The 21,532-nt window shown below is 41.3% G+C and overlaps 1 protein-coding gene across 3 annotated transcripts in view; it reads left to right on the forward strand.

Moving 5' to 3' along the window:
- The window catches only part of LOC110529906 (AT-rich interactive domain-containing protein 5B), a 69,485-nt gene that overhangs the window by 25,195 nt on the left and 22,758 nt on the right, over nt 1–21,532 (forward strand). For 2 of the 3 annotated variants that reach the window (XM_021612563.2, XM_036986009.1), the window contains 3 exons: nt 18,235–18,365; nt 18,666–19,020; nt 21,410–21,462. In XM_021612563.2, the coding sequence (XP_021468238.2) occupies nt 18,235–18,365; nt 18,666–19,020; nt 21,410–21,462 (539 nt within the window). The remainder of the gene's footprint in view (nt 1–18,234; nt 18,366–18,665; nt 19,021–21,409; nt 21,463–21,532) is intronic. The other variant, XM_036986006.1, reaches the window with a different exon arrangement.

Consider the following 21,532-nt stretch of genomic DNA (forward strand, 5'->3'; position numbering starts at 1 on the left):
GATTTTTAAAAGCCCCAGCCAGACCCATTTCGTTTTTGTTTCACTCTGTCAATATCAATAATCTGGAAACGTTTGAAGGTTAGCCCATTTTTAGCAAATCCCACATTACGTAATTTTGTCTGTTTTACATTCGCTCTCACAGAAAGACATGCCGTATTTGGGACAGCCCCTCTGTGTGTGTTGTTAGGCTTGACTTTCATCCTTAAAAGGGATTTTCTTCTCTCTAAACAATAGCCATTTAGTGACACTGCCAACTCATAGGCACAAGGCAAATCTGAACTCCACTGTATGTAAACTGCTCAGATATATATTTTTAGAACATGACACTTAATGTATTTGTTTGATATTTTCCTCCTTTTTGACAACAGAGCAACACTTGTATCTTTCTTAATGGGCCAGGACAGAGGAGATGTATGTTAGGGTGGGGACAGAGCGTTTGGTGTGTTCAAATCACACACTGTGACTGGATCTAAATGGAGCACGGGGATGTTGTCAGGTTTTTTCAAGGTCAGAGTTCAGATCATTCTTTACTCTGCTTGTCAGCTTGGTTGTGGTTTAAAGCTGGCAGAGTTTGGAGAATGATGTCTGTTAATGAGTCCCAATGGCACGCTGCAAAGATCATGAGTGTATCACATGAGGAGGAAAGTGGACAGCGAGAATGAAAGGCAGAGGGAAAAATTGTGTGTTTAAGTAAAATTCTGATTTATATATGCATAATTTTAAAAGAGCAGGATTAAAGAATGCTCGTTGAACTGTACGTTTAAGTTAAATGTATGGTATTGTACATGTGAGAATGGTATAGGGGCAATTTAATGCTTGAGTGTACTTTGAGTGTATTAGTGTACACTCAAGCACTGCTACTTTATGAGTTTGCTCAGCACAATCACACACATTCACACCCTCTAACACACTCCACCCAATGAAAATGATTTCATAATCCTCACCATAATAAACGTCTTTGAACAGTTTAATTGGCTCTTCCTGGAATCACTCCGTTTCACTTCATTTGATCTGATGAAAGAGTAATGTTCCCTTCCCAAGGGGTGCATACACAACACTGCACAAATAAAGCTGCAGTGGCAAATGACAGCAATAATAAACAAGGCAAATTCATACGCACTTCTGATAATTTTAGCTCAAATTGCTTTTGTTTATTAGCTAATCATGTTAATTAGCGGATCTTGTTTAAAGTGAATTTCATATTTATTCCAGGAGGATGAAAGTCCATGGTTATTCGGTAAAAGTGATGTATCAGAGGGTTGTTGGGTAAGATGTGACACAAATATTCTTTTCACACAACATTTTAAAATGACATACAGTAGACACTGCCATCTAAGAAGGTATTTTGAGCCTTTGTGACTTGGAAAGTGGGTCTACACAAAGACATGTAGTATATGTAAAGCTGAAACAGAGGGACAGAGACATGGACAACAAAAAAAGAGTATTGGTCTTTGCAGGGGAACATAATAAACCTTAGGGCCATTATTAAACAACATCCAGATATTACAGACGTGTCTTCAGTTGTATCAGGAGCTTCGAGGGCTGTTAACTTTAACTCAGTGGTTAAATAAAATAAAGATGTTTTATTGTCACACACTGGATAGGTGCAGTGAAATGTGTGGTTTTACAGGGTATCCCAACCAGATGGAATAGTAGTGGACATAAAGGAAGTGTGTATGCCCTCTTAAAAGGAAAGGTTCACCCATTTTGAATGTTATATAATTTTTGGGCATCTCCGAGTGATGTTCTACACTCTTAGAAAAAAGGGTGCTATCTAGAACCTAAATTGGTTCTTCGGCTGCCCCCCTAGGAGAACCCTTTGTAAAACAATTTTTGGTTCAAGGTAGAACCCTTTTGGGTTCCATGAAGATCCCTTTCTACAAAGGGTTCTACATGGAACCAAAAGGATTCTACCTGAAACCAAAAAAAGGTTCTACCTGGAACCAAAAAAGGGTCCTCCTATGGGGACAGCCGAAGTAACCCTTTTGGAGCTCTTTTTTCTAAGAGTGTATCGAGCTCTTGCTGAGCTCTTGCTGTTCATGCAGGCAGAAATAAAGTCGGTATGACGTAGCATTGTGTAAAAGACGCTCTCACTACACTGGAAGTTAATAGGAAGATTACTTTTAGATCGCAAATATATCTATCATACAGGTCAGATTTCAATACTGTCTGATGTCATAATGCGGGAAGTCTTCTCTCGAATGAGCCATTGATCATATATATATATTTTTTTAGATATTCCTACCTCGAGATATGTGTAATTTAACAGAGGGTGAACCAGATGTGTCCTCTTCAATCCAGGGTGCATTGCATGGTGCGGTTGCAAACGTCAGACTCCAATGCGAAGCACACAATCTGCAGGTTGAACATGGTGAGATTGTAAACTCCTAAATTGATAGTGCAGTTTGTTTAGGTGATTTTACAGCTAACTAGCTACTTCACATGCTGATATTGACTTTCGTATTATTGTGTGTAGCTACGTTTGCTAGCTAGCCAGCCAACTCCACACTCCCAGTCGGTATTAGATAGAAAGTCACGGCTCAGGCCGCCTGTGGGGAAAACAACCTGTGGTTACCTAGGTTTCCCTCAGTGGCTCACAGCAAAACCGTAACCTTTTTCAAACGCAATTTTCTTGTTGTCTGCTTATTTTAGAAAATTACAAAACTACATTGAAGAAAAGTACGACATGTCTAAAGGTGACTTTTCAACATCGCCTGCTCCCAAGCATTCGCACTACTTGGAAAACGTTATATTGTCGGGCTTCCCTCATGCCCCTGTACAGGACGGTGATAGCAGCCATGTGAGTGATTGCTAGCTTGCTACCAACCGGAACAATAAACTAGCCAAGACCAACAACACAAACAAACAGACTATACAGCTACAAGTAGTGAATGGAGTTACAAACGGACTATACTAAACAAGTTAAATACCTTACCCGTGATGAAATGTTTTCCACACACATAGAGCTATAGAGACGTGTAGCCATCTTGGACACCGGCTCCCCACAATTTCCCACTAACCCACACCAAATAGCCTGAAGCCATAGGGCTCTTCTCGCAATCTATATCTCCCTACGTGGGTGCATTGCGAACCATAGGTCGGGATTTCTGACCTGGTTACATGTACATCGAACACCACATCACCTTTTCGGCATGTTTTGTTATTTATTTTTTATTTATTTTGTGTGAATTTTTTACCCCTTTTTTCTCCCCAATTTCGTGGTATCCAATTGTTTAGTAGCTACTATCTTGTCTCATCGCTACAACTCCCATATGGGCTCGGGAGAGACGAAGGTTGAAGGTCATGCGTCCTCCGATACACAACCCAACCAAGCCGCACTGCTTCTTAACACAGCGCGCATCCAACCCGGTTGCCAGCCACGCCAATGTGTCGGAGGAAACACCGTGCACCTGGCAACCTTGGTTGGTGCGCACTGCGCCCGGCCCGCCACAGGAGTTGCTGGTGCGCGATGAGACAAGGATATCCCTACCGGCCAAGCCCTCCCTAACCCGGACGACGCTAGGCCAATTGTGCGTCGCCTTGCGGCCGGTTACGACAGAGCCTGGGCACTGCGCCACCCGGGAGGCCCTGTTTTGTTATTTCTGTATAACTAAAAATGTACTACAAAGTTGGCTCTTTTACACTGGGGTCAATGTGAAAGAATCTTTGTTTTCCCGAATTTGGGGGCCGGTCAAGGGGAATTCCTTATTATTACTGAATATCAACTTGGAGTATAGAGTTAGGAATTAGAATACTAGAATGGATATGAACCGTCATATGATGGGAAAAAGGTCAACCATTTTGGTCAGGGTGTTGGTCAACCATGGTTTGCCAGTGCTGTGATAAGATATTGTGTAAAATAATGAATTTAGAGAATTATCTGCAATGCATGTTTGTTAGTTTGCTACAATGCAGTCAATCAACAGCCATACACTGGCTGAAATCAGTTGATACAGGACTTAGACAAGTTGTAAATGCAACAAGTACTATATTGTATAATTTAATTTTAATTTAATGTATTTTTATTTCACCTTTATTTAACCAGGTAAGCTAGTTGAGAACAAGTTCTCATTTACAACTGCGACCTGGCCAAGATAAGGCAAAGCAGTGCGACACAAACAACAACACAGAGTTACACATGTATTAAACAAGCGTACAGTTAATAACACAATAGGGAAAAAAATAAAGTCTATATACAGTGTGTGCAAATGGCGTGAGGATGTAAGACAATAAATAGGCCATAGTAGCGAAGTAATTACAATTTAGCAAATTAACACTGGAGTGATAGATGAGCAGATGGTGATGTGCAAGTACAAATACTGGTGTGCAAAGGAGCAGAAAAGTAAATAAAAACAATATGGGGATGAGGAAGGTAGATTGGGTGGGCTATTTATAGATGGGCTATGTACAGCTGCAACGACCGGTAGAGTTTTTGAGGCTATTTTGTAAATGACAACGTCGAAGTTAAGGATCGGCATGTTAGTCCGTTTTACGAGGGTATGTTTGGCAGCATGAGTGAAGGAGGCTTTGTTGCGAAATAGGAAGCCAATTCTAGATTTAATTTTGGATTGGAGATGTTTAATATGAGTCTGGAAGGAGAGTTTACAGTCTAGCCAGACACCTAGGTATTTGTAGTTGTCCACATATTCTAAGTCAGAACCTTCCAGAGTAGTGATGCTGGTTGGGCAGCGAACGGTTGGAGCGGGAGGCCACGGAAGGAGTGTTGTATGGCATTGAAGCTCATTTGGAGGTTAGTTAACACAGTGAAAGAAGGGCCAGATGTATACAGAATGGTGTCGTCTGCGTAGAGGTGGATCAGGGAATCACCCGCAGCAAGAGCGACATCATTGATATATACAGAGAAAAGAGTCGGCCCGAGAATAGAACCCTGTGGCACCCCCATAGAGACTGCCAGCGGTCCGGACATCAAGCCCTCTGATTTGACACACTGAACTCTGTCTGAGAACCAAGGCTGTTGAGTCTGCCGATAAGAACACAGTGATTGACAGAGTCGAAGCCTTGGCCAGGTCGATGAAGACAGCTGTACAGTACTGTTTTTTATCAATGAAGGTTTTGATATCTTTTTGTACCTTGAGCGTGGCTGAGGTGCACCCGTGACCAGCTCGGAAACCGGATTGCACAGCGGAGAAGGTATGGTGGGATTCGATATGGTCAGTGATCTGTTTATTAACTTGGCTTTCAAAGACTTTAGAAAGGCAGGGCAGGATGGATATGGGTCTATAACAGTTTGGGTCTAGAGTGTCACCCCCTTTGAAGAGGGGGATGACTGCGTTCACATTCCAGTCTTTAGGGATCTCGGACGATACGAAAGAGAGGTTGAACAGACTGGTAATAGGAGTTGCAACAATGGCGGTGGATAATTTTAGAAAGAGAGGGTCCAGATTGTCTAGCCCAGCTGATTTGTACGGGTCCAGGTTTTGCAGCTCTTTCAGAACATCTGCTATCTGGATTTGGGTGAAGGAGAAGCTGGGGAGACTTGGGCAAGTAGCTGCGGGGGGTGCGGAGCTGTTGGCCGGGGTTGGGGTAGCCTGGAGGAAAGCATAGCCAGCCGTAGAGAAATGCTTATTGAAATTCTCGATTATCATGGATTTATTGGTGGTGACCGTGTTACCTAGCCTCAGTGCAGTGGGCAGCTGGGAGGAGGTGCTCTTATTCTCCATGGACTTTACAGTGTCCCAAAACTTTTTAGAGTTAGAGCTACAGGATAAACATTTCTGTTTTAAAAAGCTAGCCTCTGCTTTCCTGACTGACTGTGTGTATTGGTTCTTGACTTCCCTGAAAAGTTGCATATCGCGGGGACTATTAGATGCTAATGCAGTCCGCTACAGGATGTTTTTGTGCTGGTCGAGGGCAGTCAGGTCTGGAGTCAACCAAGGGCTATATCTGTTCTTAGTTCCACATTTTTTGATAGGGGCATGCTTATTTAAGATGGTGAGGAAATTCCTTTTAAAGAACGACCAGGCATCCTCGACTTACGGGATGAGGTCAATATCCTTCCAGGATACCCGGGCCAGGTCGATTAGAAAGGCCTGCTTGCTGAAGTGTTTTAGGGAGCGTTTGACAGTGATGAGGGGTGGTCGTTTGACCGCGGACCCTTAGTGGATGTAGGCAATGAGGAAGTGTTCGCTGAGATCCTGATTGAAAACAGCAGAGGTGTATTTGTAGGGCAAATTGGTCAGGATAATATCTATGAGGGTGCCAATGTTTACAGATTTAGGGTTGTACCTGGTGGGTTCCTTGATAATTTATGTGAGATTGAGGGCATCTAGTTTAGATTGGAGGACAGCCGGGGTGTTAAGCATATCCCAGTTTCGGTCACCTAACAAAACGAACTCTGAAGATAGATGGGGGCAATCAATTCACATATGGTGTCCAGGGCACAGCTGGGAACTGAGGGGTGTCTATAACAGGCGGCAACAGTGAGAGACTTATTTCTGGAGGGATTCATTTTTAAAATTAGAAGCTCAAACTGTTTGGGCATAGACCTGGATAGTATGACAGAACTTTGCAAGCTATCTCTGGAGTAGATTACTCCTCCCCCTTTGGCAGTTCTATCTTGATGGAAAATATTGTAATTGGGTATGGACATTTTTGGTGGCCTTCCTAAGCCAGGATTCAGACACGGCAAGGACATCAGGGTTTGCGGAGTGTGCTAAAGCAGTGAGTAAAACAAACTTAGGGAGGAGGCTTCTGATGTTAACTTCTCTAGGGTAGGGGGCAGCATTTGGAATTTTGGATGAAAAGCGTGCCCAAATTAAACTGCCTTCTAGTCAGGCCCAGAAGATAGGATATGCATATAATTAGTAGATTTGTATAGAAAACACTCTAAAGTTTCCAAAACTGTTAGAATAATGTCTGTGAGTATAACAGAACTGTTTTGGCAGGCGAAAACCTGAGAAAAATCCATTCAGGAAGTAGGATGTTTTTTGTTGTTGTAGTTTCCTATTCAATGCCATTACAGTATCCATTGACTTAGGACTCAAATTGCAGTTCCTATGCCTTCCACGAGATGTCAACAGTCTTTAGAAATTGTTTCAGGCATGTATTCTGAAAAATGAGGGAGTAAGAGCAGTCTGAATGAGTGGACCCTTCCGTGTCACAGAGCTTTTTCATGCGCGTGACCGAGAGAGTGCCTTTCTTGTTTACCTTTTATATTGACAACGTTATTATCCTGCTGAAATATTATCAATTATTTAGGCTAAAAACAACCTGAGGATTGAATATAAACATCGTTTGGCATGTTTCTATGAACTTTACGGATACAATTTAGATTTTTTTGTCTGCCTGTTATGACTGCGTTTGAGCCTGTGGATTACTGAAGAAAACGCGAACAAAACTGAGGTTTTCGGATATAAAGAGAGACTTTATTGAACAAAAGGAACATTTATTGAATAAATTACTGTCTTCTGAGTGCAAACATATGAAGACATCAAAGGTAAGTGATTAATTGTATCTATATTTCTGACTTGTGTATCTCTTCAACTTGGCTGGTTACTGTTTGTAATGATTTATATGCTGGGCTATGTTCTAAAATAATTGTAAGGTATGCTTTTGCCGTAAAGCATTTTTGAATCTGACACTGTGGTTGGATTCACAATAAGTTAATCTTTAAACCTATGTAAAATAGTTGTATCTTTTCTGAATTTTTATAATTAGTATTTCTGTATTTGAATTTGGCGCTCTGCAATCTCACTGGATGTTGGCCAGGTGGGACGCTAGCTTCCCACAAACCCTAGAGAGGTTAACAAGCATGAAACCAAGGCTTTTTCTGTTACAGAAGTCAACAAATGAGAGTGCCTAGGGACACGGGTTAACCTCCACATCACCCGAGGACAGAGGAGGAGTAGGATGAGGGTACGGCTAAAGGCTATCAAAACTGGTCGTCTAGTGCGTTGGGGACAGAGAATAAAAGGAGCAGAATTCTGGGCGTGGTAAAATAGATTCAGGGCATAATGTACACACATGGGTATGGTGGGGTGCGGGTACAGTGGAGGTAAACCCAGAAACCGAGTGAAGATAAGAGTGGTTGCATCTCTGGACGGGCTAGTTATGCTGGGTGAGGTCACCACATGTGTGGGAGGTGGGACAAAGGATGTATCTGAGGCATGTTGAGTGGGACTAGGGGCTCTGCAGTAAACTAAAACAATGATAACTATCCTAAACAACAGTGTACAAGACATATTGACATTTGAGAGAGACATAAAGCGAGGCATAAAGCAATCACAGGTGTTGATTGGGAGAGCTAGCTAAGACAACACCTAATCAGCTAAGACAACAACAACAGGTAAAATAGTGATGAATGGGCAGAGAGGGTCTGTTAACTACACACAGGGCCTGAGTTTGAGGCTGGGGCCGACAGATAAACAAAAAATAAACAAAATGGAGTACCGTGATTAATGAACAGTCCAGCAGGTGATCATAGGGTCCAGTGAACAGCAATAGATGGAACAGGGAAACAGTAGGGTAGTCCTTACCAAGCTAGCACGCGGGAGACACAGCGTTTAAGGTTAGCAGGCCTGGGTAAGTAGAAGCGTCTGGTCTGATGTCCGGCAAAGCCCGGTTGACGGCACAGGATGGGGTTACGTCGGCGGACCAGTTGTGGTGGTACGGCAGGGCGCCGTGTCGACAAAGGGTCCGGGCCAGATAGCGAAATAATTATTGGAGTTTGCTAGCCGGGAGATGCGCCTGGCTCGCGGCTAACTGGTGCTAGCTTCGGGGCAGGGGCGTAAGCCACTATAACCACTCGGTAGCAGCTAGCTAGCAGCGATGATCCGATGCAAAGATCCAGAGCTTACAGCAAGGATCCGGTGGAGTAGTGGATTCTAGCCATGTTGTGGCAGAGTCCGGGAGGCATCGGCTGAATAGCCGAATGATCACAGAGTAGGCCGGGAGGTGGGCCTGGCTCAGGGTTAGCTTTGGGGCTGGGTCACTCGGTGGCAGCTAGCTAGCTGTGATGATCAGGAGTAATGGTCCAGGGTTTACGGCAGGAATCCAGCATTGTAGTGGAGAAAACTGTCCGATACTGGCAGGCTGGCAAGTATTATCCAGGCTAAAACAAACGGCTGGTGTCTGTGCAGAAGGTAAAGGCCGCTAGCAGTGGCTAACAATGACTAAATAGCTAGTAGCTAATTAGCTGGTTAGCTTCTGATGGAGGTTCTGGCTATAAGGTCTAAGAATTAGCGTATCCGTGTCACATTGGGTAAGGCGGGTTACCGGAAGGTATATTTAATTTAGAAATGGAAAAGAGATTGAAAATAAAATGAAATATATACAAAAAAATACAAAAAGTAAACAAGAGGACAGTTTTTCAAGAAATGTATTAACTTTTATTTATTCAGGATAGCCCAATTGAGACCACGGTTTCATTCCTAATGGTGCCCTGAGTACAAAATAAGACTTCCATTTCCCCCCATTCTGGAACTTAATGACATGGTTTCCTAATTGGCGGTCTTTAATCGGTTTTATTTGTCTCCCCCCAAGTTTTCTGTGTAAAACAAAAATGTAAGGAAGGTTGGAAATTATTATGTTTTAGTAAAATATTTGATCTTTTTGGGATTATTGCCGTCAACTTGCAGTCTACAAATTATTTGCAATTATGTTTTCCGGCCCCTCAACCATCCGCTCAAGAAAAAAATGACCCGCGGCTGAATCTAGTTGATGATCCTTGGTTTATGACATAGCTCCTCTAGTAATTTAATATGTCGTTATCAATAAAACATCACTATATGATGCATAGTGTTCAATTTGGCTGCTGGGAGGCAAGGAGACACCCAGCTCCACCAAAACCATTGGCAAGGGATTGTTAAATAAATGTTATGACTATATTTGGTTTTAATATCATCACCTCAGAACAACACAGTTCGGTTTATTCCACATTTAAAAGCTCGATCATCAGAGTTAAACAGAAAGTAACTGCATGCTTTTCATGATCAGTAAACATCAATTAAATCACGTCATTTCAGATACTTGAGGGTAGCGTATCCATTTGGCATGTAGCTAGCTAGACAGCAATATGTGTTATTTAGCTTGCTTTATCAGAGATTATGCTTTTGGAAAGAGCCTGACATTGTCAAAGTTGTCAGTCAGACTTCTGTCATCACCACTATAAATGGCAAGCAAATCTAACAATATAGCCATCTGGTTTATCCCCTGAAAGTTAGCTTGTTAACTAGCCATATTAACGTGATCTGTTATTAGCTAGCTAGCCAATGTGATGTGGTCCATCAATCAATGTATCGTCTGAGATTCCTAAAGATTGGAAAGCGGCCGTGATTATCCCCCTCTTCAAAGGGGGAGACACTCTAGACCCAAACCTATATCCATCCTGCCCTGCCTTTCTAAAGTCTTCGAAAGACAAGTGAACAAACAGATCATCGACCATCTCGAATTCCACCGTACCTTCTCCGCTATGCAATCTGGTTTATGAGCTGGTCACGGGTGCACCTCAGCCACGCTCAAGGTCCTAAACAATATCACAACTACCAACAATAAAAAACAGTACTGTGCAGCAGTCTTCATCGACCTGGATAAGGCTTTCGACTCTGTCAATCACTGTATTCTTATCGGCAGACTCAACATCCTTGGTTTCTCTAATGCCTCACCTGGTTCACTAGCTACTTCTTAGATAGAGTTCAGTGTGTCAAATCGGAGGGTCTGTTGTCCGGACCTCTGGCAGTCTCTATGGGGATGCCACAGGGTTCAATTCTCGGGCCAACTCTTTTTCTCTGTATATATCAATGATGTCGCTCTTGCTGCTGGTGATTCTTTGATCCACCTCTACGCAGACGACACCATCCTGTATACATCTGGCCCTTCTTTGGACACTGTGTTAACAAACCTCCAAACAAGCTTCAATGCCATACAACACTCCTTCCGTGGCCTTCAACTGCTCTTAAATGCAAGTAAAACTAATTGCATGCTCTTCAACCGATCGCTGCTCACACCCGCCCGCCGGCCTAGCATCCCTACTCTGGACAACGGTTCTGACTTAGAATATGTGGACAACTATACATACCTAGGTGTCTGGCTAGACTGTAAACTCTCCTTCCAGACTCACGTTAAGCATCTCCAATCTGAAGTTAAATCTAGAATCGGCTTCCTATTTCGCAACAAAGCCTCCTTCACTCATGCTGCCAAACATACCCTCGTAAAACGGACTATCCTGCCGATCCTTGACTTCGGCGATGTAATTTACAAAATAGTCTCAAACACTCTACACAGCAAATTGGATGCAGTCTATCACAGTACCATCCATTTTGTCACCAAAGCCCCGTATACTACCCACCATTGCGACCTGTATGCTCTTATTGGCTGGTCCTCGCTACATATTTATCGCCAAACCCACTGGCTCCAGGTCATCTATAAGTCTTTGCTAGGTAAAGCTCTGCCTTATCTCAGCTCACTGGTCACCATAGCAATACCCACCCGTAGCATGTGCTCCAGCAGGTATATTTCACTGGTCATCCCCAAAGCCAACACCTCCTTTGGCCGCCTTTCCTTCCACTTCTCTGTTGCCAATGACTGGAACGAATTGCAGCAATCACAGATGTTGGAGACTTATATCTCCCTCACTAACTTCAAGCATCTGCTGTCAGAGCAGCTAACCGATCGCTGCAGCTGTACATAGCCTATCCAACCAACTACCTACCTCATCCCCATATTTGTTTATTTGTTACTTATTTGTTACTTTAATAGTTCACTTTTATTTTCTATCACTCAAATATCCAATTAATGGTGGCCAATATTTAGAGATATCGTGAATCAACCCTCAAATATCTGAAATTACATGAACAATTGATGTTTAATGATCATGTTGATCATGTTGACTTTGGTGCATGCAGTTAGAGCTTAATGTGTGCAAATGTTTTGCATGGAATAATCAGAAATGTGTAGTTCTAACTGCTCTTCAAGATCGAGGTGATGATATTACAACCAAATAGTTACCATTACAACCAAATAGTTACCATTACAACCAAATAGTTACCATTTATTTGCCAATCCCTTGAGAACGGCACCTAGTTGTCAATGGATTTAGCATAGCTGGGGGTCTCCTTGTCCCCCCAGCAGGCAAATCGAACACTCTACACCTTATTGTGACATTTTATTGATAACAACCTATAGGATCTCAATGGCCAGAGCATAGAGATAGCATTGCATTGTGGGTTGTGTAGTCAACTTGAGCTGCAACAGATTTCCACAAAGATTTTCACATTGCTACCAACCGTACAATGCCAAAATTATTTGTTCACAAAAAATATTGTTCTCACATGTTAGTTTTATTTAACACTGTTCATTATAGGAATTACTGATTTTGGGTGGATTTTTCCTTTAAAGACAATGTAGTTAAATGCTGGCAGTTAAATGCTGCGTTCACCTGTGAGGTAGGGAAGAAAGAGGCTGAACTGAAAAGGGACTATTTAATTTCCTGTAAACATACATGCTGCAATGTGGGCCTGTTGCCATGGGGACTGGGGTCCAGGCAACCTGCTGTTTTGACTGGATTTTGATGATGATTGATAATTACTACCTGGCATTTGGTCCCCATCTTCATAAACATATGGCTAGATTTGCCCTCCACGTTATATCTGGCAAATTGTTCCCTTTGATAATAGGTTTTTAATGTTCCACAGTTGACGTTTGTTGGGCATAGCAATAATTTTCTCATGTAATTATATTTGCGGTTATACAAGTCCCAGACATAGAATCGATTTCACATTGAATTTATGTGACCTATCCAGGATGGTGGCAGAATTTAATTTACAAATTCTTGTGACAAACAAAAGGATAGATTGTTGTCAGATGTCGCATATTGAAATTTGAGCATTTGAAAATGGCTATTGTTGCATTGACTTTTGTTATTCAAATAGGGATTTGTTGTATTTTTAATTTCCATGATAAGAGCATTATGATACTTGTTAGCTTACATAAAGAGGCAATTGGAAGCCATGTCAGTATACAGTATTAAGCTCTGAAGGGATAACAAGCTGTCACGTTGTTTAACTACCTAAATGACCCACTGTGCACTTACTAGCATACTTCTGTACTTGTCACACTATATTTCACATCTCTGAGCTCCTGCAGTATAAGTAAACCACAGAGATGAAAGGAAATCCAAAGGCAAAGCTTTATATGAGTTACAAAGACTATAGGAATGCAAAAAAGCCTGGGTTCTGTTAGAGAGATAATGATCACTCATCCTCCCCTGTCAGTCAGCGTACTGAAGGAATCGTCTTTGTGGAAAATGGAAAGGACCACATAATACACAATTTGTTGGAAATTAGGAGGTTGGCTGGGGAATAACATGTTAAACATAATTCCAGAGGATGAGAGAAGATCAAATAAAGATCAAATACATTTTTATAAAATCACAGTGCTGCCCCCATCTCCCTTACTCCTCGCCTCTCTGTGTTACCCTCACTGTGTGACATTTCTAAATGAGGATCAAAGGCAACCTGCATACACTGAGTGTACAAAACATTAAGAACATCTTCCTAATACTAATAATACCCCCAATTCGTCGGGGCATGGACTCTACAAGGTTCTGGCCCATGTTGATCACAATGCTTCCCACAGTTGCGTCAAGTTGGCTGGATGTCCACTGGGTGGTGGACCATTCTTGATACACACAGGAAACTGTTTAGTCTGAAAACCGCAGCAGAGTTGTAGTTCTTGACACAGTCAAACCTATGTGCCTGGCACCTACTACCATACCTCATTCAAAGGTACTTACATATTTTGTCTTGCCCATTCACCCTTTGAAAGGCACACATAAAATTGTCTCAAGGCTTCAAAATCCTTCTTTAACATGTATTCTCCTGTTCATCTACACTGATTGAAGTGGATTTAACAGGTGACATCAATAAGGGATCATAGCTTTCACCTAGATTCACCTGGTCAATCGTTGTCATGGAAAGAGCAGGTGTCCTTAATGCTTTGTACACTCAGTGTATATGGAAGAGAGATATATATATACTTGTGTAAACATTAGGTTAAGACCTTAAGGCTGGGTGGGTCCCACCTTAGGCTGTTGTTCACTGGGGGATTTAGCTCATTTGTAGAAGTCTGTTTAATCCTAGAGTACCTGTAATACTGTGTCCTGACCTGTGTTAGGAGTAGTGCGCTGCCCTCTGTTAGAGCCTCCTTTCAAACACATCAGACTCAGTGACTGTGAAAATGTCACATCAATGGAGCTACCCAGCAGGAAAAACATACACAATCAGAAAGTTTGCTTCCAGTAGGGATTTTATGTGCTGTTATTTAAAAAAAGAAAGGTTGTTTGCTGTAGAGTTGTACATATGCTTGAATAATGGGTGAATCGGGAATAATGGGTGTTCACTAAAAGTGGAAATAATGGAAATGAAAAATGAAAAATATGTATGCAAATCCTGTCTCTTTCAACCAGCTCTCGCTTCCTCCATCCTAATCTCTTTCTGTCTCTCTCTCTCTGTTTAGTGAGCAGGTAGAACAGTAATCACTAACGAGTGATTGCATGCTTGGCATTATGTGTTGTGTTTCAACGTCCCCAGTGTTCACTGAGAATAAGCAAACCACATTCTTCATTAAATTTAGAATAGCTCTCAGCAACTAAATTATGTATTCTGCTGTGGTTGCATTTATATTCTACATGGCCTCTTCACTAACAAATACTTTTTTCTGGGAACCTTACAAATATTCGAGTGTACACGACTATCATGCAACATCTACGAATAGGGTGAAATACATTTTTAAAAACCTTAAATTCCTATAAGATTATAATAAATAAACCCTGTATACTGTTTATTTTGAAAACTGTGTCATCTGTAACAATTTCTATTATTTTGTAAATAGAACGTATCTTTTCAATTTTGATGCATCTGATGTTCTGACCATTTTCTCTAAATGACTAGGCATGGAAATAAGCCTGAGGCTACACGAGGGGCGTAGCTCACCTGTCAAATGCCAGAGTGAGAATTATTAGCATGTCAGACAAGTCAGACGCTGACTGCTGTTCATAACTTAATAACACAGATCAAATGTGTTAGCTCACCACATACTAATGTCCTCTCTGAAAAATAAATCGACTTTATGTGGACATTAGCCTTGTTTAGTTGTTCAAATAATACCCTGCACTTTAAATAACACTGGTGCTCAGAGGGGATTTTCAACCTAAAGGAAAAACATGAAGTTGTTCTGCAACTAACAGGCTTTCTTACTGTGTCTCCATTCTCTGTGTATGATCTTTGGCCTCATTTGGGTCACAGGGTTGTAGTGAAACGATCTCTCCCTTTTGTTGGGAAGATGTCGGACTTTCAAAAGCATATTTGTACGTCAATGAAATATAGGCCCTCCCCTAATTTAGTTTCATAGTCATGTGGGAATAAAAAAAGAGAAGTTGCTATTTTGGACCAAGAAAGTCAAAGTGGCACTTGCGTCAGCATTGCTTCAGTAAAGAGGGCAACTCATTGGTATGTGGTTGTGGATTTATTTCACTGAGTACAGCAGCATTTCACAAGATGTTGTTGCAGCAGCACTATTTTAGCGAGGAAGCATTTTAGTGTTATATTGCACCATCGCTCTACCATTGCCAGCTCAGATTTAAATAGTGTAGTTCAAAACAGGAGCGTACAGTATGTGTATGAAATCTGTAATTTCAAGCTATCAAGACATAATCATGGTAGTATTTAGATTGAATGTTATTCAACACTTTTCTACAGTGTTCTTTTTATTCATTGCTGCATAATCTCAGGAAATCTGTCAGATGAATGTCCACTGTTGACGAGTCCTTCAGATCCTGTGGCAGTGCTGTCTATGTGGAACTTCAGAAACCATTCGGAGGTGTCTAAGGGCTTTTGCAAACGTGCCGTCCACAGAATGATAATGAAGTTCTAGCCCTTAATTGAATTGGAGAAATTAGACAAGGTACTGTCAGACGTTAAGAGGAGCGTTGGACTGCATCAAAAGATCAAGTTGTCAGCTTGCATCGCTGTTGAGTTCCTTGTGACTTTCATGCCTCGGGGGTGCTGTTCATTGACAGAAATGATGGATTTGCCCCCAAGGGGTTATTTTATGTCTGCCAATGCCAAGAGAGCAAGCTATTATCCAAGGTAACTTATGTATTCGACCTGCACTCTAAATCTCTGCCACTTTTTACAGCTGGCCATTTAAACAGCTGTGTATTCCTCAAGGGGTTTAAACCAGCAACCTTCATATTCAACCTTAAGTCAGGTCAGTGACCCAAAAAAGGCCAGAGCAGACCTAATGCATGTGTGTTATTGTGAGGAGGGTTCCTTATTTAACTGCCATCAAGGAACATGATCAGTGGCATCCAGGCCCAGAATAATAAAAGGATTCCGCACATTTCTCCACTTGACCTTGAGGCTCATTTGAAGTCGATATCCTGAAAGTCTGAGGGGAGCTTTTTGATGTTTTCTTTTTTTTAACTAGCACAGATGTCCGCAGATCCATGTCAAACCCATGGCTTCAGCTCAAAGACAAATATCTGATGTAGTCAGAGGAGTTAACACACACGATTAGTTCTGCCCCAGAAAAATGTTTTGCACTATAACCAAATTACACGTTATAAATTGTGAGTGAATTGCATTATCAGTTTCTAAATCAAGTGTCAACCCCCTCAATCCTGGACACACTGCTGTGTAAATCAAACACACTTCTAAAAGCACTATCTGGAAATCTGTGAATCTCAACCATAGTCATCATAATGGGCATGTAACCTTTGACTCCCAGTCTTCACATCTGCAGCATTTGACCTGTGAAATGTGCACCGCACATAAAGTGTTTTACGCGATACGCTCTGAGTTACATGCTCAATGTCATGAGTTTACGGATTGGGTTTCTAAAAAAGGCCCACATCAAGAGGATTATTTAGTCACATCCCACTGTGCAAAAACTGGTTGATTCAATATTGTTTCCATGTCATTTCAACCCCCAAAATGTATGTGATGGACATTGAATCAACGTGCAAAAAGTAGTCAATGTAAAGGCATTTTCTTTTTTTTTTTCATCCAACTTTTAACCTAAATCTAATGACATGGTGATATTTTTTGTTGATTTCACATTGAATTCACAATAGTTGACAACTCAACCAAATGTAAACCAAAACTAGAGGTTGAACTGATGTCTGTGCCCAGTGGGTTATTGCTACATAGGCCTGTTCTAGAAATGAAATCTCTTGTTTAAACTGATGATACATGGTGAAAAACAAATCTAAGTGAGGTAGAGCTCAGGTCAGCTCGTTTGTATTACCATTCATGAGTCATCCATTATGCAGACTATTGGATTTCATGTTATTATAAGACTTCAACTTTATAGAGAGAGAAAGAAAGAGAGAGAAAAATACAGTACAGCAAAGCCAAGTAGCCTGAAAACTTGCAGTTACCAAGCTGATTACAGATCTTGGTGTAATTTTCCTTGCCTTTTTCCCTGGCTGTTTTGGAAAGAGCGTGAAGTAAAAGGTCATTGAGTCACAATAGCTTTCACCTCCTGTGATTACTTCCTCCTCGATTTCATTGGGCTTTGTTTTGCTTAATTTTTTTCCCTTCAAACCTTGATGAGAATTTGATCTGGCAAAAAATTATTCCCCTTGGCTGCCTCTAACCTTGGACATGATTTAATTGTAATTGCACACGAAATGCCTCTTTGAACTACTTGACTGAACCTGGCTCGAATCGAGTGCCTCCTCTCTCCTTTGAGTTTATCATTGTTTTTGTTACCAGGGAAGGCAGTCTGCCAAGGTGTTACAATACAGTTGTTGCTCAATGTAAAATGTGGGCGTTCAAATACTTTGGAGGTTTTAAATACTTTATGGTGTAATTAATGTGTACTGTGGAATTATCTGCCTACAAAGAAGTCCAATCAAACATGTTTATGTGTCATTAGCATTGTTGAAGGTCTCAAATCAGCAAGTTACAAGGAAACTAATCATGGGAATAATGATTAGATCAGTGCATGTGTTGTGCAACAACATGACCTAGTGTTCTCATAGATTTAACTTTACAGGATGGGAATTGTTATTCAGTTGTTTATATAGTTCTAACGCTACACTCCTGTGACATAGAAAGGAAATGTTTATTTACGAAGTGCTTATTACACAAATGATTCAGAAGAATCAGCTTGCTTGTCTTCCTTCCCTAGGCTATGTGTGTGGTTGCCTTCCTTTCCCCAGAAACTTTGCCTCTAGGATACTAACCAGCATGTGTTTTGTCCCCATCTTCTCAGCCCCTAACCTGAAGGGTCGGCCACGGAAGAAGAAGCTGTCAGTGTCCCAGCGAAGGGACTCCCAGGGCCACAGTCAGGAGCCTCAGGGGCCCCAAGAACCCAGCACCCTAGAGAACAAGTCTCCCACCAAGGTATACCACTCACCTAACATTTGATTCAATTGCGGCCATGCATAAAGATGGCGGCCACCATGTACTTACCACAAATATCTGAATTCCTCCATCTTTATGCTCCTTCACCATTCACTTCAGTTTACTTCATATTGATTGAATTCAATTTTTAAAGGTTGTGATTTGTATGAATGACATAATTTTATTTCAGCGGGTGATATAATTATTTTGACAGAATCATTAAATAGCCCCCCCCCCCTACACACACACACTTCACGTTGAGTGTAAGCCCTTCAACTTCCACTATTTTATTTCCTACAGGTAAAACCTAACTGCAAGATAACAGTTCCTACCAGCAGGGGCACAACGACCAAACCCAGGATCTGTAAAAAGGCATCTGTGGAGGAGAAGGTGGAGAGGGAGGAGAAGATGGAGAGGGAGGAGAAGGTGGAGAGGGAGGAGAAGGTGGAGAGGGAGGAGAAGGTGGAGAGGGAGGAGAAGGTGGAGAAGGTGGAGAGGGAGGAGAAGGTGGAGAGGGAGGAGAAAGAAGAACCAGAAGAGAACCAATCAGAAGAGAGTGGTGCAGACGAGCAGGCCTTCCTAGTAGCCCTATACAAGTACATGAAAGAGAGGGACACACCTATTGAGAGGATCCCCTTCCTGGGATTTAAGCAGAGTGAGTGAAATATATTTATTTTATGTTCATATGAGCTTTGAATATAGGATATATGATCTTCACACACCTGTCAAAAGCATTATATGTGCATTCATAAGGGTTCTTCACACGGTCAGAACATGCAACACATCTCACTCAGATGTTTCAACAATGAGGTTTCACATGCTAGGGAAGATTATATCTTATATATAGAACCATACAAGAATGGTCATTCAATATTATTTTCATGGCACAGACATGCGTCATTGTGGTGCATTCACTCTAAATGAAAAGACGCGATTTGTATTGTACTTTACTCTCTCTATACAAGTTTTACATAAATGTAAGTTCCGGTTCACAAATAACCCCATGTATATATTTAGAAAGAGATGTCATCTTCACACCAAAGATGCAGTTCTTAAGTAGGTCATTGTGGTTGAGATGATATGAGAGTGGCTCAGTATGCATGCATACGGTAGTTACTGAGTCTGCAGCATAGCATCATTTGTATCGAGGCATAATGCCAACTGTTTTACATACAGTACATGTTCTGAATTACAAACCAAGCAACATCATAATGCTTTTCTCATTAAAGCCCCCAATAATGCAGTTTAAACTCGTCCTTGGCAACATGACTGTTTAAAAAAAACCATAACTAATTCAAAATATGCTCAGACGCAATCAGCTTTCATTATTCCTTTCAGCCACTGCAATAGCCTCATTTATCAAAGCAAAACTTTCCTATTATGGAAATTGTGTTTCTGGTATTTTCTTTCATGAGTGGTTTATAATTAAGATAACGACTGTTTAAAAGCACTGGATTGTTGAACGGTATACACATGTATTCCTGTCCTCTTTTGATGTGCCTCCTACACGTTTTGTGTGATTGTTAACAGAAGCCATTCAATTACATCTTCCTTTCTAAGCCACTGGCTCTGAAATGCACACAGAGCAACCAATTCTACTTCGTCTAATGCACAATGTAGGGCAGACAGCGCAGCGTAGATAGAGGCAAACTACTGTAAATGAATCTTTCAATCTATCCCCTTTTATTTGAACGGCATATTCTACACAGTGCAAGGTTATAGCTCTGGCTCAAAGTTTCTTATCTGTTCCACCAGAAAGGAGGCTTATTTTCTTTTATTTAGCTTTAGCAGTTTGCCTGGATGCTGCACAGGACGTAAGATAAATGGACTTCAGAAGAAGAAAAGGTCACATGACAAAAAGAGGTTTCATTATCTTCCATTCAGTTGGGTAAACAGCTATTCCCAGCGTTGGTACCACATTCTGAATGTGCGATGGAAGTGAGTGTGAGGAAAAAATGGGACAGGGAGGGGGCTGGGAGTGTGTGTCAAGGTTGGTATAGTTTGACATCACATTGCACACTTTGAATGGCCTTGGTCACAAATTGGAGAGTGGGGAGTTAGGGAATTGGTATGCGTGTTGTTGGGTGGGGCGGCGGGGGAGGTGATGCGCATTATTTCAGGCTGCCTTTAGAGAGGTTCTTTATGCCTTGTTTCTAATTTGCCTGTTTGAATGTCTGTTTTAGTGTACATTGTGTTTTGTCATCCTTATCGTTGTGATAATGCCCGTTGAATAGAGTGAATTAGAGAAAAAACAGGGAGCAAGTCATCTAAGAAAGAACTATTCTCCCATTTTCTTTCCTTTTTCTGTCCTTCCTAATTCTGCTCGCTGTTGTGGTAATTACAGCCGAAGCATAACAGCCCCATTAATAAGCCATAGCTGCTATCCAGTTGCAAAACACAATGCTACTCTCTGCAGTTCAAATAGAACCCACCAGCTTCCTTTGTAATTCTCCCTGTGTATTGACAACAGACACGGAAGAGCAGGGAGGAAAAATCAATGCTGTCAAATGCGGAGATAGGAAAATGCCATTTTGACAAATGCAAGCCTTTGTGTACGCAGAGATTGAATTTTGATGGATTTCTCCCTAGGCGAGTCTTCCTTATTTATAGGTCTTCATATAAAAATGTTAAACAATGATGTTACAGAAAGCAGATACCAATGTCATTGTTTGGAAAATCTTACAATAACCTGGGTTAATTGTTTGCAGGGAAATATACTGTCTTTGTATTTTGATTATAATCACTATTTTGTACAATACCTATAATCAATTTGATATCGTCTGTTATTGGATCTTTGCATGTAAAATTCTATGCAAAATTGCATTTGCATTTGTGCCAACATTGTTAATGAGTGCTAAAATGTTAAGTATTACCAGATGCTCATAGTGGTCTTTATTCAAATCCCCTTCAGCTGAATTGTTACATGAGCTAGCTAGGTGTCAGGCTGTATCTACCTGTAGTTTATGTAGCTATGTGACAGTATCTTTGTATGTGATGATCTAGCTGAATACCATTGATCTCCCTGTTTGTTGTCCCTCTAACAGTAAACCTTTGGACTATGTTTCAAGCTGCTCAGAAACTCGGAGGATATGAGTTGGTAAGTGTTTACATATGTCCTGCTCCATACTTAACTTTTATTTTCTTTAGGCTGCCTCAGTCGTGTTTTT

Source organism: Oncorhynchus mykiss, chromosome 1 (genome assembly GCF_013265735.2).
Source record: "Oncorhynchus mykiss isolate Arlee chromosome 1, USDA_OmykA_1.1, whole genome shotgun sequence".
Taxonomy (NCBI): domain Eukaryota; kingdom Metazoa; phylum Chordata; class Actinopteri; order Salmoniformes; family Salmonidae; genus Oncorhynchus; species Oncorhynchus mykiss.